The sequence below is a fragment of the Colossoma macropomum genome, unplaced genomic scaffold (genome assembly GCF_904425465.1).
Source record: "Colossoma macropomum unplaced genomic scaffold, Colossoma_macropomum, whole genome shotgun sequence".
Taxonomy (NCBI): Eukaryota; Metazoa; Chordata; class Actinopteri; order Characiformes; family Serrasalmidae; genus Colossoma; species Colossoma macropomum.
This window is the reverse complement of record NW_023494798.1, coordinates 3,816,997-3,830,342: the sequence shown is the minus strand read 5'-3', so window position 1 is coordinate 3,830,342 and position 13,346 is coordinate 3,816,997. Positions and strand designations below refer to the sequence as shown.

At 41.8% G+C, this 13,346-nt stretch overlaps 1 protein-coding gene across 1 annotated transcript; it reads right to left on the bottom strand.

The window, feature by feature from the left end:
• Positions 1-6,029: 6,029 nt before the first annotated feature.
• Positions 6,030-10,823, bottom strand: LOC118818176 (extracellular calcium-sensing receptor-like). Its single transcript, XM_036585359.1, has 6 exons — positions 10,588-10,823; positions 10,082-10,382; positions 9,138-9,914; positions 8,353-8,577; positions 7,052-7,175; positions 6,030-6,943 (listed from the first exon to the last, which is right to left on the bottom strand). Exons 1-6 carry the CDS (start codon positions 10,821-10,823, stop codon positions 6,030-6,032), a joined length of 2,577 nt encoding a protein of 858 aa, XP_036441252.1.
• Positions 10,824-13,346: the final 2,523 nt, after the last annotated feature.

The window sequence follows — 13,346 nt, the reverse complement described above, 5'->3', positions numbered from 1 at the left end:
AAAAACAGGCATCTGAGGATCAGCCCACAGTCTGCAGCTGACCGGGTCAGCTTTGCAAGAGGCTGGACTGAGCCCAGTTATCCATAGCACTGTCACAAACATCATTAAAATTGAAGTGAGCCTCATGGCATTCTCAGTAGTTCTCAGCACTCTGAAGGCTAGGGTGACTGCCTTTAAGTAGCCGCTTTGTTATGATGCCCTGGGGGAGTGAGCTCAGACTCAGGAGGCGTGGCTATGTCTTGATTACTATTTGCAATGATGAAAAACTCTTTTGTGTGTGTGTGTATAATTTATTGTGGCACGTAATTGGAATTGTGGTGTGTTGGATACGCAATCGGGGGGCATTCCGAGTTCAGCGCGTGCGGTGAGGAGGTAATATTGAAATTGCGCACAACTGCCAGTTACGAGCATAAGACTGAATTTGCGTAAAACTGAGGCATGTATGAGTCATCCAAAATTCAGATATGGAACTGTCCACTTCCACATTGTCCACTTCCATGAAGACCTGCATTAAGTCGATCGCCACTGTTTGACCAATTTTTGCGACCAAAAAGTTTCACACACTTTTCACTCCAGGGTTAGTATTAGTACCAGGTTCAGGCCAAGGACTAGAGGGAAGGTTATATTTAGGTTTTAGGTTGAGGTCAAGTTTAGGGTAAATTAATATATGCAACACTTTTTGCTTTTCCCACAGTTTCTATTTTCAAACAGAATACAATTTCTACTTTTAGATGATTTATTCACTACCACCCACCTACACACTCATATAAGAAAATAAAAACAAGTCATTTTGGAAATTATTTTGTGTATAATTAGCCTCTAGTTATTTTATAATACAAGTTGAACTAAACGTGAAAAATACTGATGTGTGAACTTTTTGCAACCATTCTCATCCAATCATCCATGACAGAACATCAAGTGTTAGCTAAACAGACCCTGACATGCAAATTATGTTACTTAGAAGTCAAGAAAATAATTATTCAAACAAAGTAAGATTTGATTAATTCATACAAAAGCTCAGGACAGTATGACAAAAATACAGCTCATAAAAAAAAATTACTTTCATACCTTTTTTGGTGGGAGAAGGGTGTAACTGAGCATGTGCAGTATATGTGTCATCACTGTAGAATGTTTTTGGATGGAGCAGTAGGACTTGTTGCATTTGTCCCATGTTGAAACCATCCCCAGTTTCCCCTAAATTTAATAGACCATTGGTAGAATGTATGTTAATAGCAAGATAAGAATCTATGAAGCATTAACAGCTGACTATCCAAATAAGGTGTTATCCTTACTACTCTCCCATCCTCATTGCTAGTATGTTTCTGAGAACAATTAGTACAAAATCTGTTATCTGACATTGTATGGCTGGAGGTGGCCTTCCTCATTGTTCTTGCAGTGATTTAGTGGCCTGTTCTGCTTTGATCAATAAAACATAATTTTCCTTTAGCACATTCTCTGGTTCTTCTTCTGTGTCAATGCTACATGTCAGAAGTGAGATTTTGTGAATGGTAAGTAATCAACCTACAGATCAATGAATTAAATGGCAGACTGCAAAAAAAGACAGATCCTAGTGGAACAGGGGTACCAGTTGCTATTCCTGCACATGGGTCAAGCCAGCCAAAAGCAAGATGTTTAGCTGGAGCCCGGTTAGAACGAGAGATGGCGTACATCCTCTTACCATGCTACAACTGCTAAAGCTTCAAGTAGTCACTCAGTATCACAGCTGGATGGTTGCAATCAGGACAATACAGCTGTGTCTAGCACTGGAGGGAAAAACACTTCAGGTGCTTGTGGACCTGCTGGCTGAGCAACATGACAACCTAGTGGTGTGAACACAGCTCTTCAGTGGTGTTTTGGTCAGGTGCCAGCAACACTGTCAGTCAGGATAAAGGTAGAGTGGATAGGCATGCTGGTGATGGAGCTTAGCACGATGGTTCGGAAGGCATATCCAGTGTTTGAGACATTTACTGAACAAGCTCCTGCTGGAGGGACTGAGACGGTACTTGCAGCTCACTACACTGGCCAGCATTCAAGTAGCCACCGCTGAGGCAGAGAGGGCTGAACTCATCCTCAGTGAAAAGACACTGAGGTGAATGACCCAGTACTACATGACTAAGGAATCTGAGGAGGGAATTGCATGACTAGTGACTAGTGTGCTGGCGGGGTGGAAATAGTACGGAAATAATACGGAACAACCTTCAGTGTCAATGCCACCACTGAGGAGACTGGCTGCTGTGGGCTTTGAATTGAGTGCAGCATAGATGGGAAACAGAGCACTGCTGTCACTGACACAGGTTCGTCAGTGTCTCCAACCAGGCATGCTCTCATTCATAAGAACAGAGCACCTGATGGCTGGGAGGCAACAACTATCCAACTCAAGTCTGGCACTGACGGCAAAGTGCATGAGGTCTAGCTTGCGCTCTTAAAGTGAATGAGGCCTGACGCTTGCATATTCAGTTTGGATTTTCTGGCAGCAGCTGGGGCCATGCTTGACCTAAAAAAAGGAAGTGGTGGATCTAGAGAGGCAGAGAGATAGGGGCTTTCTGGCACTGTGGCATCTTCTGTGGGGGAAGCCACCAGCATTGGAGGAGATGAACATGCAGTGCCAAAGCTGGTGAGTGGAACCCCAGAGGAGGGGCACACTGGCAGGTTGACGGCACCACAGATTTTTGTGGGTGAAGCTGCTGATATAGATGGAGCTAAACACACAGCACCAAAGTCAGTGGATGGATCCCCATGGGTCATGGGAGGTGCATATGAGATGCTTCCTTATTGCCATTGATAGTTCAACAAACAAAGGAGGAAGTTGGAGGCATGGAGGACAGAAGTAAGGAGGAGGTTTGCATGAGATTGTAAGTGGTGTGCAAGCAGTGGCAGCATAATGGGAGCTTCTGTGCCATTACAGCGACATCTTCATGCCTAAAGAGAAAGACTTTGCATGGACAGACTTACTGAAACATAGCACCAACATTGGCAGTGCTGATCTAATTCAGTTCCACCCCATTGGCTTCCATTGGCCAAGAAAGAGGACACAGAGCAGACAAATAAAGAGGTGGCAGGGGCGGGTGTCGTAGAGCCACTGAGTAGCCCAAGAGTGGTGCTAGCGTAAAAAAAGGATAACGGCTGGCATTTCTGTGTGGATTATTGGCAGCTTGATACTGTCACAAAGCCCAACTTGTATCTGCTCCTGCTCACTGACAATCCCTTGGATAACTTTTCTGGCTCTGCATGGTTCAACATATATCAGCAGGTAGCACTCACTCTGGATGTTCAAGAAAAGATGGCATGTGTGCTGCGTGGTAGGCTACGGCAGTTTACAGTAATGGTCTTCAGACTACATAATGTTTAAATGGGTGATGGAGTGAGTACTTGTAAGTGTTCCCACGGACTGGTGTATTACCTACCATAAAAACGTACCGGTCCATGCACCTAACTTTGACACCACACTTGCAAACTTGGAGCAGGTATTCCAGGCAATCAAGTCCACAAACCTACGTCTACCCCCTAAAGAAACGCAGCCTCATTCAGCAGTGTGTGAGTTTCTTGGGACATGTAGTGAACAGAGCATGAGTGGAAACAGACCCATGAAAATGCCAACCCATGGAGTGTTGGTGAGTTATGAAGCTTTCTGGGCTTGGCTTTGTGCTACTGGCATTTCATTCATGGGTTTATTGGTAATGAAACATTTTTACCGGCTCACAGTAAATGGTGTTGACATCCAGTTGGACAAAGAAGCTGATCACATCTCTTTTGCCCTCCATGTTTAGCTACAGCACTGGCATTTCCCTACGGTGGGTGGTGAGTTTGCTGTGGACACAGACTCCAGCAATAAGGGCATTGGTGCTGTCCTCTCAAAGTACAGGACGAGACTGAAAGAGTCATCACATACAAGGGCCTGGCCACAACTACTGTGTGATGAGCAGAGTTGTTGGCAATCATGGTGGGGCTGCACCATTTCAGTCCTTACAGGTATGGTACCCCCCTTCGTCCTACACACTGATCAGGCCTTGCTGACCTGACTCAGGCCATTAAAATAGCCTAAGCATCAGGTCACAAGTTGGATCACAGCATTGCAAGAGTACCACTTACCACCATTTGACACCATGCTGGGCACCTCCTTGGCAATGTCTATGTCCTGTCCCGCTCCCTGTGTGCTGCTGAGGCGTGCCAGTTTTAAGTGAAGACAGTTGAGAGGAGCACTGTTTCTGCTGCAGTCACTTCCAGTGGCACTAGACTTGATGCTGTGAACCCTGAGGAGGAGGACACAGAATGCTCTTGGGCACGTGGTTGGCTCCAGGTGGGGCAGAAACTGGATTGTATGGATTTGACACTGTACAGGCCCCCTGTAAGGTGCTTTGCATCAGCTGGAACAGCCTCCTGGTGTATGATGAGAAGCTATATGTGTGTGGGTGGGGCCAGTGCAGGGGAAGGGCATTTGGCAGTTGCTGGTGCTGTGCAGGGTGACGACAGTGCTGAACACTGTGCATGTAGCAGCTGGTGTGGGGCATTTAGGTGTTGACAAGATGCTGAAATGGTTATGGCAGAGGTTCTACTGGCTGGGCTGCCACGTGGACATGGAGCCAAACACGCATTGCTGTGACCTGTACACAGCAAAGAAGGAAACACCACAGCAGTCAGACACCCTGCTGCCATCACATGGACATCCTGGGCCCTGTCCTCACCAAACAACGCTGGGAATTGCTAAAGTTGTCATGACCATGGATTATTTCACAAAATGCCTTGAGGTATACTTTGTCACAGACCAGAGTGCAGCTACCATGATGGAGCGGCTAGTTGAGGAGTTCTTCTGCCAGTTCAAAGTTTCAGCTTCAGCTTAAAAGGTCATAACTTGGGTCTATAACCGGCAGGACATTTAGAAGACTTGGACTAACTTGCTACTCCAAAGAGATGGCCTTTTAACATTTTAACATGAGCATTTTAACTAGATGCTCACCACTCAGCTCAGCAACGTCACTGCCCAGCATCAACGTGACTAGGACTTACACCCACCTCTGGTCCTGCTGGCATACTTTGCTATACAGGAGTTGAACGGGTTCACCCCAGCTGTTCTTATGATCAGACAATACCTTATGATGCCCACTGAATTGGTGTGCAGCTGCCCGTTGTTGTGGGAACAGAACAACACACCCAGAGTGGTGTATGCCAAGGAGCCCTATCACTGTTTCCAGACCAATCATCAACTTGCTAGGAACCACCAGGGCAAGGCCAGCACTTGCCAAAAATTGAAATAAGACTCAAGCTGCTAGGGAAAGCTGGTTTCACCTGGGAAGAGGTACTTTTGCATGTTACCCCCTCTGTTCAGTAGGACATTTGTTGTGCCTTCCCAACTGCTATTGCTGTGATTTAGTGGCCTTACTGCTGTGTTCAATTAAAGAGCACTTTCCTTGAGTAAAAAAAAACGTAATTCTCTGGTTCTTCTTGTGTACCAACGCTAAAATATTAATGCCCATGGAATTAGAATGAAATGTTCTAAAAGCACAAGCAACTGTGATATACAGCTTTTTATTTTACACATAGCTGAATCATTTGTAGCAGAAGCTAACATCATGGGACAGTTCAACACATGCCAGGAGAACGCAAATTGCCAGTTCTGTTACAAATACCCTCAAAGCTACAAAGTACAGGGCCAAGTCTTTAATATATAGAAGTCTTTCATTACTTGTTTAATATTGCATGTAAAAAGCAAATCATTCTCATAACACTCATAAGGATTGCTTTCTGATACAGAGTACTGAAAGGCTGTTTTATGAAAAACTCAGTTTAATTGGACACTATATTTAACTATCTATTGTCATTTTAGTGGTATGCATGAGAAAAGCTTCCATATACATATTTACACTTAAAAACAAAACAAAACAAAACAAAACAACAACAACAACAAAAAACAGTTTAATTTAAAAAAAACGGCAAAGCTGCTGTACTATGTACTTATAATGCTAATCATTAATCAGCACATTTTAGAAAATGTGTTGAAACACAGTGATACATTTACAATTTATGTGAGGGGTTCAAAAAGCCTTGGAGGGTCCTTTACCCATAAGGTGTTTCTTTGTATTCTGATCAGGTCTAAAAAGTATTATGAAACACTTGGGAATAAAAATACAAGTAATCAAACCAAAGCTTGAGGCCAGAATAGCAAATATCTCTACAGCTACAGTGAACTTTCCAGGAGAGCTGACATAAGCTGGGATAAAGGTAACCCAAACTGCACAGAATATGAGCATGCTGAATGTGATGAACTTGGCCTCATTAAAGTTATCAGGCAGCTTCCGAGCTAGAAAAGCCAAAATAAAACACAAAAGTGCAAGAAATCCTATATAACCCAGCACAGCCCAGAAACCTATAGCTGAACCTAATTCACATTCCAGTATTATCCTTTCCTTGTAGTGCTTTAGATTTTTGAAGGGGAGAGGAGGAGATGTTGTCAACCAAATAACACAAATTAGGACCTGTATGAGAGTGAAGGTGAGAACACTGAGTCTCTGTTGTGGAGGCCCAAACCATTTCATGGCATTACTGCCTGGAAGTGTAGCTCTGAAGGCCATTAACACCACTATTGTTTTCCCCAGAACACAGGAGATGCAGAGGACGAAGGTGATCCCAAACGCTGTGTGACGCAGCATACAGGACCATTCGGAGGGCCGACCAATGAAAGTAAGTGAGCAGAGGAAACACAGAGTCAGTGAGAAGAGCAGCAGGAAGCTCAGCTCTGAGTTGTTGGCTCGGACGATGGGAGAAGTTCTGTGTTTATAAAAGACAGCAGTCACACATACAGCTATGAAGGCCCCAGTGATGGAGAATGCTGTCAGGATGATGCTCAGAGTGTCATCCCAAGACAGAAACTCCACAGGCTTGGGGAGGCAGCTGTCTCGCTGGATGTTTGGCCAGAACTCAGGAGGGCAGCGCATACAGTTCAAAGAATCTAAGAGATTAGAAAAGAATATTTAGAACCTTATTTTAGAAAGAACAACAAGGGAGTGAAAAAACTAAACTATGATTGTACACAGTGAAATTTCCCACTGTACGCAACCTGTTTTGTTACTGATCTCTGCTTCTGCACATGGTATACAGTCATAGCAGCAGACTGGCTTTCCTTTCTGCACAGCCTTCCTGGTTCCTGGAGGACAGCTCTCACTGCACACAGATCTCGGCACCTAAACAACATTAGACAAATCGTTTATTGTTCATGGAAAAAAAGTCGGAAAGTAACAATGCAATGCATAGATGAATATTTTTCTTATTCTAAAGAAAAGTAAAAATCATATGACAGTTCAACCTAAAACACTTCATGTGTCAGCAAGCAATTTAACTAATTTTATTCAAACTAGATAAATTCTTTAAATGAACAATGCTTTAGATTAAAGCATTTTTCTACGTTGAAAACAAATAGCTGAGTTGCTTGTTACCACATGCAGTATTTTTTTTTTTTTTTATGTTGAACTAACAAACCCTTTTTCACATTTTACCCCAGTATTGAAATGTATTGCTTGGAAAAAATGAAGAAAATACGAAACATGCAAGTTATAACAAAGTACACATATTGAGTGTTATCAACATTTTTTTGTACAATGTAAAAATAAGCACATATGGATGTAATGTTTGTTTTAATCCCTAGTTTAGTCAAGGCTGATTCCCATCCACTAGCAGATGGCTATCTTTATTTGGAAACCCCATATTGAATGATGTACAGAATTTTAATTCATTAACAAACTATTTCTGAAAGTTTGTTGATTCTCAGTAGTACTAGCTAGTTAGTATTAGTGCCATGTTTAGTTTTAGGAACAGAGAGAGGGTGAGGTTTTCTGTTGACATTAAGTTTGATGACATGGCAAGCATTTCATTAGGCATTATCAAATAATGTTAACTTAAAGTTAATACATGTAATCTTCATGTGATTTTTTTGTATGCATTTCACAGGTATTTATGATAACTTTCTGGAGTTCTTTGATGCCAGTGTTCATGTAATGCTGTCATTAGCCAAGTGTTTACAGTAAGGCAGAGAACTAATGTAATTTAATTCCTATTTATGTTCTGTCACTGCATGTTTTTCTTTTGAATTAATAGTACTCAATTAATTTAAGGCAATGATCGCTACAAAATATCATTTATGTATCTTAAAATTGCAATTACTGTAAATAATTGAGTAAACCTCTTCTATTACCTGAAAATATTTATCACCTTTTGAATTCTGAAGTCCAAAAAACATTAACCCTATATTTTCTACAAAGTTTATGCTTCTGAATTGAACTGTTTGCTTTACTTACTTGAGTTCTGCTAACATATCAGGATATACAGTGTATAGTTAAAGACAACTGGTAAACTGTACTGTACCTCAGTCTGTCCTGCCATCCAGCTGATAGCTCTGCTCATACTGAACTCCTGGCCTCTTGGTCTGGATGAGTCATAGTGACCCACAGTCACAAAATCCAAACCACCATCTTTGTTAACCTGCCAGTTTATGAGCTCATAAACAGCCACAGGATCACCACTGGAATCAAATGAGACCTGAAAACCATTCTTTGTGGTGAAATTCACTCTCTTGAGCTGATCGATTATCTGCAATGGCACATGTAATGTGAAAAACTGTAAATGAACTGATTTTCAACTGTGAACAATTGCTTTAATGCATTATTAAATACATTAACGAATTCTGAATTATTATTATTGGCATTGAGATTGGTTGTAAATGAATATGTGGGCAATTCTAAACTCGTGAAAAACAATCCTTCACAGTGTTTAAATTATGAAAAAGAGCTCAAAAATAATTTTGATAATTCTTCTTTGTGCTTGTTTGTTAGTGGTGTGCATGGAAATGTCAATGTCTCTGCAATGGCTTCACAGATGCTGAAGTGTTTTAAGAGAAGCCAAAGTTTCACTGCTTGTTTTTTTTTTTTTTTTTTTGTTGTTTTTTGTATCATTTTTTTTTTTTTACTAAAAAAATTGGAATGTATATAAATATGTAAAATATTTCTTATGAGGTTTGCCACCGCAATGACAAAATATCTGAAATACTGTATTTGCTATAGTTATTAATTTAGTCGGTGTATATAATGTAATCATGTGTATTCAAATTATAATACAAGCCAGGGCCAGTTTTAGTCAAAGCAGTTTGATACCTGCCATGTTGCGAATTTAGCGCTCTTGTCGCACTGCGTGTCATTACAGATAACACCGTGGATGGCATGCGCTGTGGCATACGTAGCTTTGTACACCAGGACAGTCGCGCGAAGCTCCGATGTATCTGTGTATGGGTTCTGCAGCGCGCGGATATTCTCGCTGCCGTCACATTCCCGCGCGCCGTCTGAGGAGCCTTTTAGGCTACAGCTGAACGAGCTCTCCCAAAACTCCGTCAGCAGAGGCGATTTCAGTGCTTGTACTGGAGAGAGATCCAGAAGAAACTCACGAAGACCTGGAATCACTGAGCGGGGGATCCCAAAACCTATCGCCCCAGCGCACATGTTAAAGCGCAGAAACTCTGGTTCCATGATCCACGCTTCACTGCCAATCCACTGAAGGGGAGGCGGCGGCTGTCCGGACAGTTCTTCTAAGAGAACTCTCATTTCGCCTGCGGAAAGAAACGCTACTATTACCCGGGCTGTTGATCTGCGAATGACGTTTGCCACTCTTTTCAGTTTACTGCGCGGTTCTGTTCTGTAGTAGGACTCGGAGTACTCCACACAGATGCCCTCCTCTTGCGCAGCCTTTAGAAACGACGCCATTCCATAATTTCCATAGTCTGTATCGCTGCGCACTGCCCCGATCCATGTCCAGCCAAAATACTTCATCATTTTTGCTAGTGCAGCTGCTTGGTGGCGGTCACTAGGTATGGTCCTGAAGAAGGCAGGATACTGGCGCTTATCGCTCAGACATGTGCAGGTTGCGTAGTGACTCACCTGTAATTCAGTATAGAAAAAGAAAAAAAAGGAGCGTTATTTGAGAAACCTGAAAGGAGTTTTGCTCTTAATTATTTATGGTGATATTTATCTTCAATTATTACTAAACACAAATGATAGCAGTCTAGATTTATGATATTGCACAATTTCAGGCAACAAACAATCACCTGTGGAATTCCAAAAAGACCCAAAATTCTTGTCATGCTAATGGAAGAGGTGGAAAAAGAATCTCCAACGAGAGCAGTTACAGCAGCGGCTGCAGATTTTGAACAGGAATCAGTATCATTGTAAAATGGTTCCATGCCGTTTGCAAACTGAAATGCAACTTTAACAGCCATCGGCACTGCACCGCACGAGTCGTATATCTGGTATCCTAACGTGATTCCCGGCAGGAGATCTGTTCTGTTGTTGATCTCGTGGATGGCGAACTCCATGGCACGGGCGAACTGCAGCTCACTGAAAATCATGCTGTTTAGAAACATTACATAATACATGAATAAGTATGTTTGTGTGTGTAAACATGATCCAACAATGCAATACAAGTATACATTTTACCAAATAATTTTAGATGTCACTAAGTCATTAACTAGCACATGACTGCAAACAAGTGACAATTCGATTAGCATAATTTCTCTCTAGTGCTCACTGCAACTGTTCACCCTCACAGACAGACCTCCCAGAGCACTGTAGCTGGAGTGGCTGTCTAGTGTAGGTTTTTTGGTCTGCACTTGTGTCGAAATGAATAGAAAAAATCCCTCCAATTATAAAATCACCAGTCATAAAAAGACCAGGCATCTGAGGCTCAGCCCACAGCCTGCAGCTGGCCGGGTCAGCTTTACAAGATGCTGGACTGAGTACAAATATCCACAGCATTGGTATAAACGTCATCAGACTTGAAATCAGCTGCATGGTCTGCTCGGTAGTTCTCAGCCCTCTGAAGGCGAGGATGACTGCCTTTAAATTGCCACCCTGTAATATGCCCTGTGGGTTTGAGCTCAGATTCAGGAGGCGTGGTTATTTTTCGAAATGCAATGATTAACAATAATTTTGCATTTGTGTGTTTTTAATGTACCGAGTTGTGTCCTGGAGAAAGCAATCATTGCCCTTATTCTGAGTTCAGCGTGCGCAGTGAGGATTTGATACTGAAACTGCGCACAACTGTGTTCCGTCATCTCCGAGTATAACGTTCAGATTGCGCAAAACAGGGGTGCGTCTCAATTATCTAAGATTTAGACAGTGAACAATTCTCTTGAGCGATATGCACTCTGAAGTAGAGCTGTTATTAAGTCCAGTGCCACTGCTTGACCAATTCTTGTGATCAAAAAAACAAAAAGGCAAAACTACATCTTTTCTAACTGCTCTTAATGCACCCCTATTGGACAGGTCATTAGTTATTGTCAAATCTATTAAGTCATATGCTGATTTAGGTTATTATTTGAATGGAAGTCATGGCAGCTGGAACCACCTCCTGATGCATGAGGTGATTATATATATATATATATATATATGTAGTTCTAGGACATTTTTTTTTAAAGTCCCTCAACAAAAACAATCAACAAAAGAAATCAGTAATCCTCAATAGTAGCCATATAGTGTCTTAAAGGCATTTAAGGAATGTTACCTCTCTCTCTTTACTTTTGCAGGGGGATGGCTGCGCAGCTCAGAGGCAAGTCGAACCAGGGAATATGGAAAGTTCAGTTCCCTTCTAAAAGTAGAGCACGAGAGAGAGAAGAACGAAAACAAAAGAGGTGTTAGTTCAGCCACAGCTGCTGGATTTTAGCTCTTCGTTGGCTCATTTGATGGTGAATGCTTCACATTCCAGGGCAGCATAGCATTGTTCCATGGGGTGAGTTTATGGCTGATGTACAGCACAGGATGCTCTTCTCCTTTGAAATCTTGTGCCAGAACAGCCCTGAGGCCTCACTCTAATGCATCCGTCTGCAAGATAAAAGGCCTGTCAAAATCTGGGTTCTGCAAAAGGGCTGCATTGTCAGGTGATGCTTTAGATGCCAGAAAGCTGCATCTGCTTCAGCTGTCCATTTCACCCAGTCAAGTTGTCCCTTCTTGGTGAGATCTGAAAGAGGGAAGGCTATAGCAGAGAAATTAGGTAAAACCTTTGATAATACCCAGCCATAGCCAAAAAGGTATGTACCCCAGTTGTGTTTTTTGGTCATGGACAGGTCATGATAGCAGTTACTTTCCTGTCTTGGGGTTTTAACAGAACTCTACCAATGCGATACCCCAAGTAGTGGGCTTCAGTCAGTCCAAGGTGGCACTTTTTGGGATTGGCCGTGAGTCCAGGCTTACAAAGACAAATCAGTACCTTTCTTAGATGTTCCATGTGTTCAGCTGAGGAACTGGAGTGAATGATGACATCATTGAGATATAGGTAACACTTTACAATACTGTTTCATAGTTAATAAGTAACTAATCAGGAACTAAGCAGAAATGAATTAGTAGTTCTGCATTAATGCTTAAGTAACTACTCTTAACTACCAAGGACTACTAGTTAACTACTCAGTAGGTAATAGTGAACTAATGATTAGGGCAGTTTGCTATTAACTAAACAATAACTACTGAGACTCAAAATAATTAGTAACTATGGTTTCTTAGAATAACTACTCATTAATTACAGATTAATTCAACATTAATTGCTCAACAGCTGAGTCTGACAAGGTTCCTGCTGAACTACTAACTGATGTAGTGTATTCCAACATGTCTAACAGTAGTGAAATACACTACACAGTGTGCAGTATCTATAGTATAATAGATTATACCCTCCATTTCTATTCACAGAAACAGATATCCTCAGAGAAGCCTGGGGTATCACACCACACTGCACTGACTGGTGTCTCTCATGTGTTTGTTTTGATCAGAAACCTTAAAATGCTAATGCAAATCTTCATATTTGGCAGTGTGAACCAATTTACACATCAGCCTACAAATGGGACAACAGCTAAAATACTTCAGTATTCAGTAGACCAGTCTGCTTACCTCTCATCTTTAGAAAAGAAACCACCATTCTTTTCTTCAGGAGCACATGTGCCAGTGTTTCTTCTGAACAGTAGTTCTCCTTTAATGCCCTCTTGAGGGCAGGGTCAGTTGAAGAGAGGGCTCACAGAAATATCTGAATGTGTATGTGTCCTGCCTTCAAATTCACTTGGTTCTACGTATTACCAAGTGATTATAATTACTGTCAGTTAGATAATGAATGAGGTGTTAAAGTGACAGAATAAACTGAAACACATGGTAACTCATCACTAATGAACTAGGAGTTAATGAAGATCAGGAACAGTATTATAAAGTGAAACGCATGGTAACTCATTACTAATGAACTAGGGGTTAATGATGATCAGGAACAGTATTATAAATTGAACTACATTAGAAATAAGAACCCCCAAAGAAATGATGTACTGTAGTACAAAAAGTATT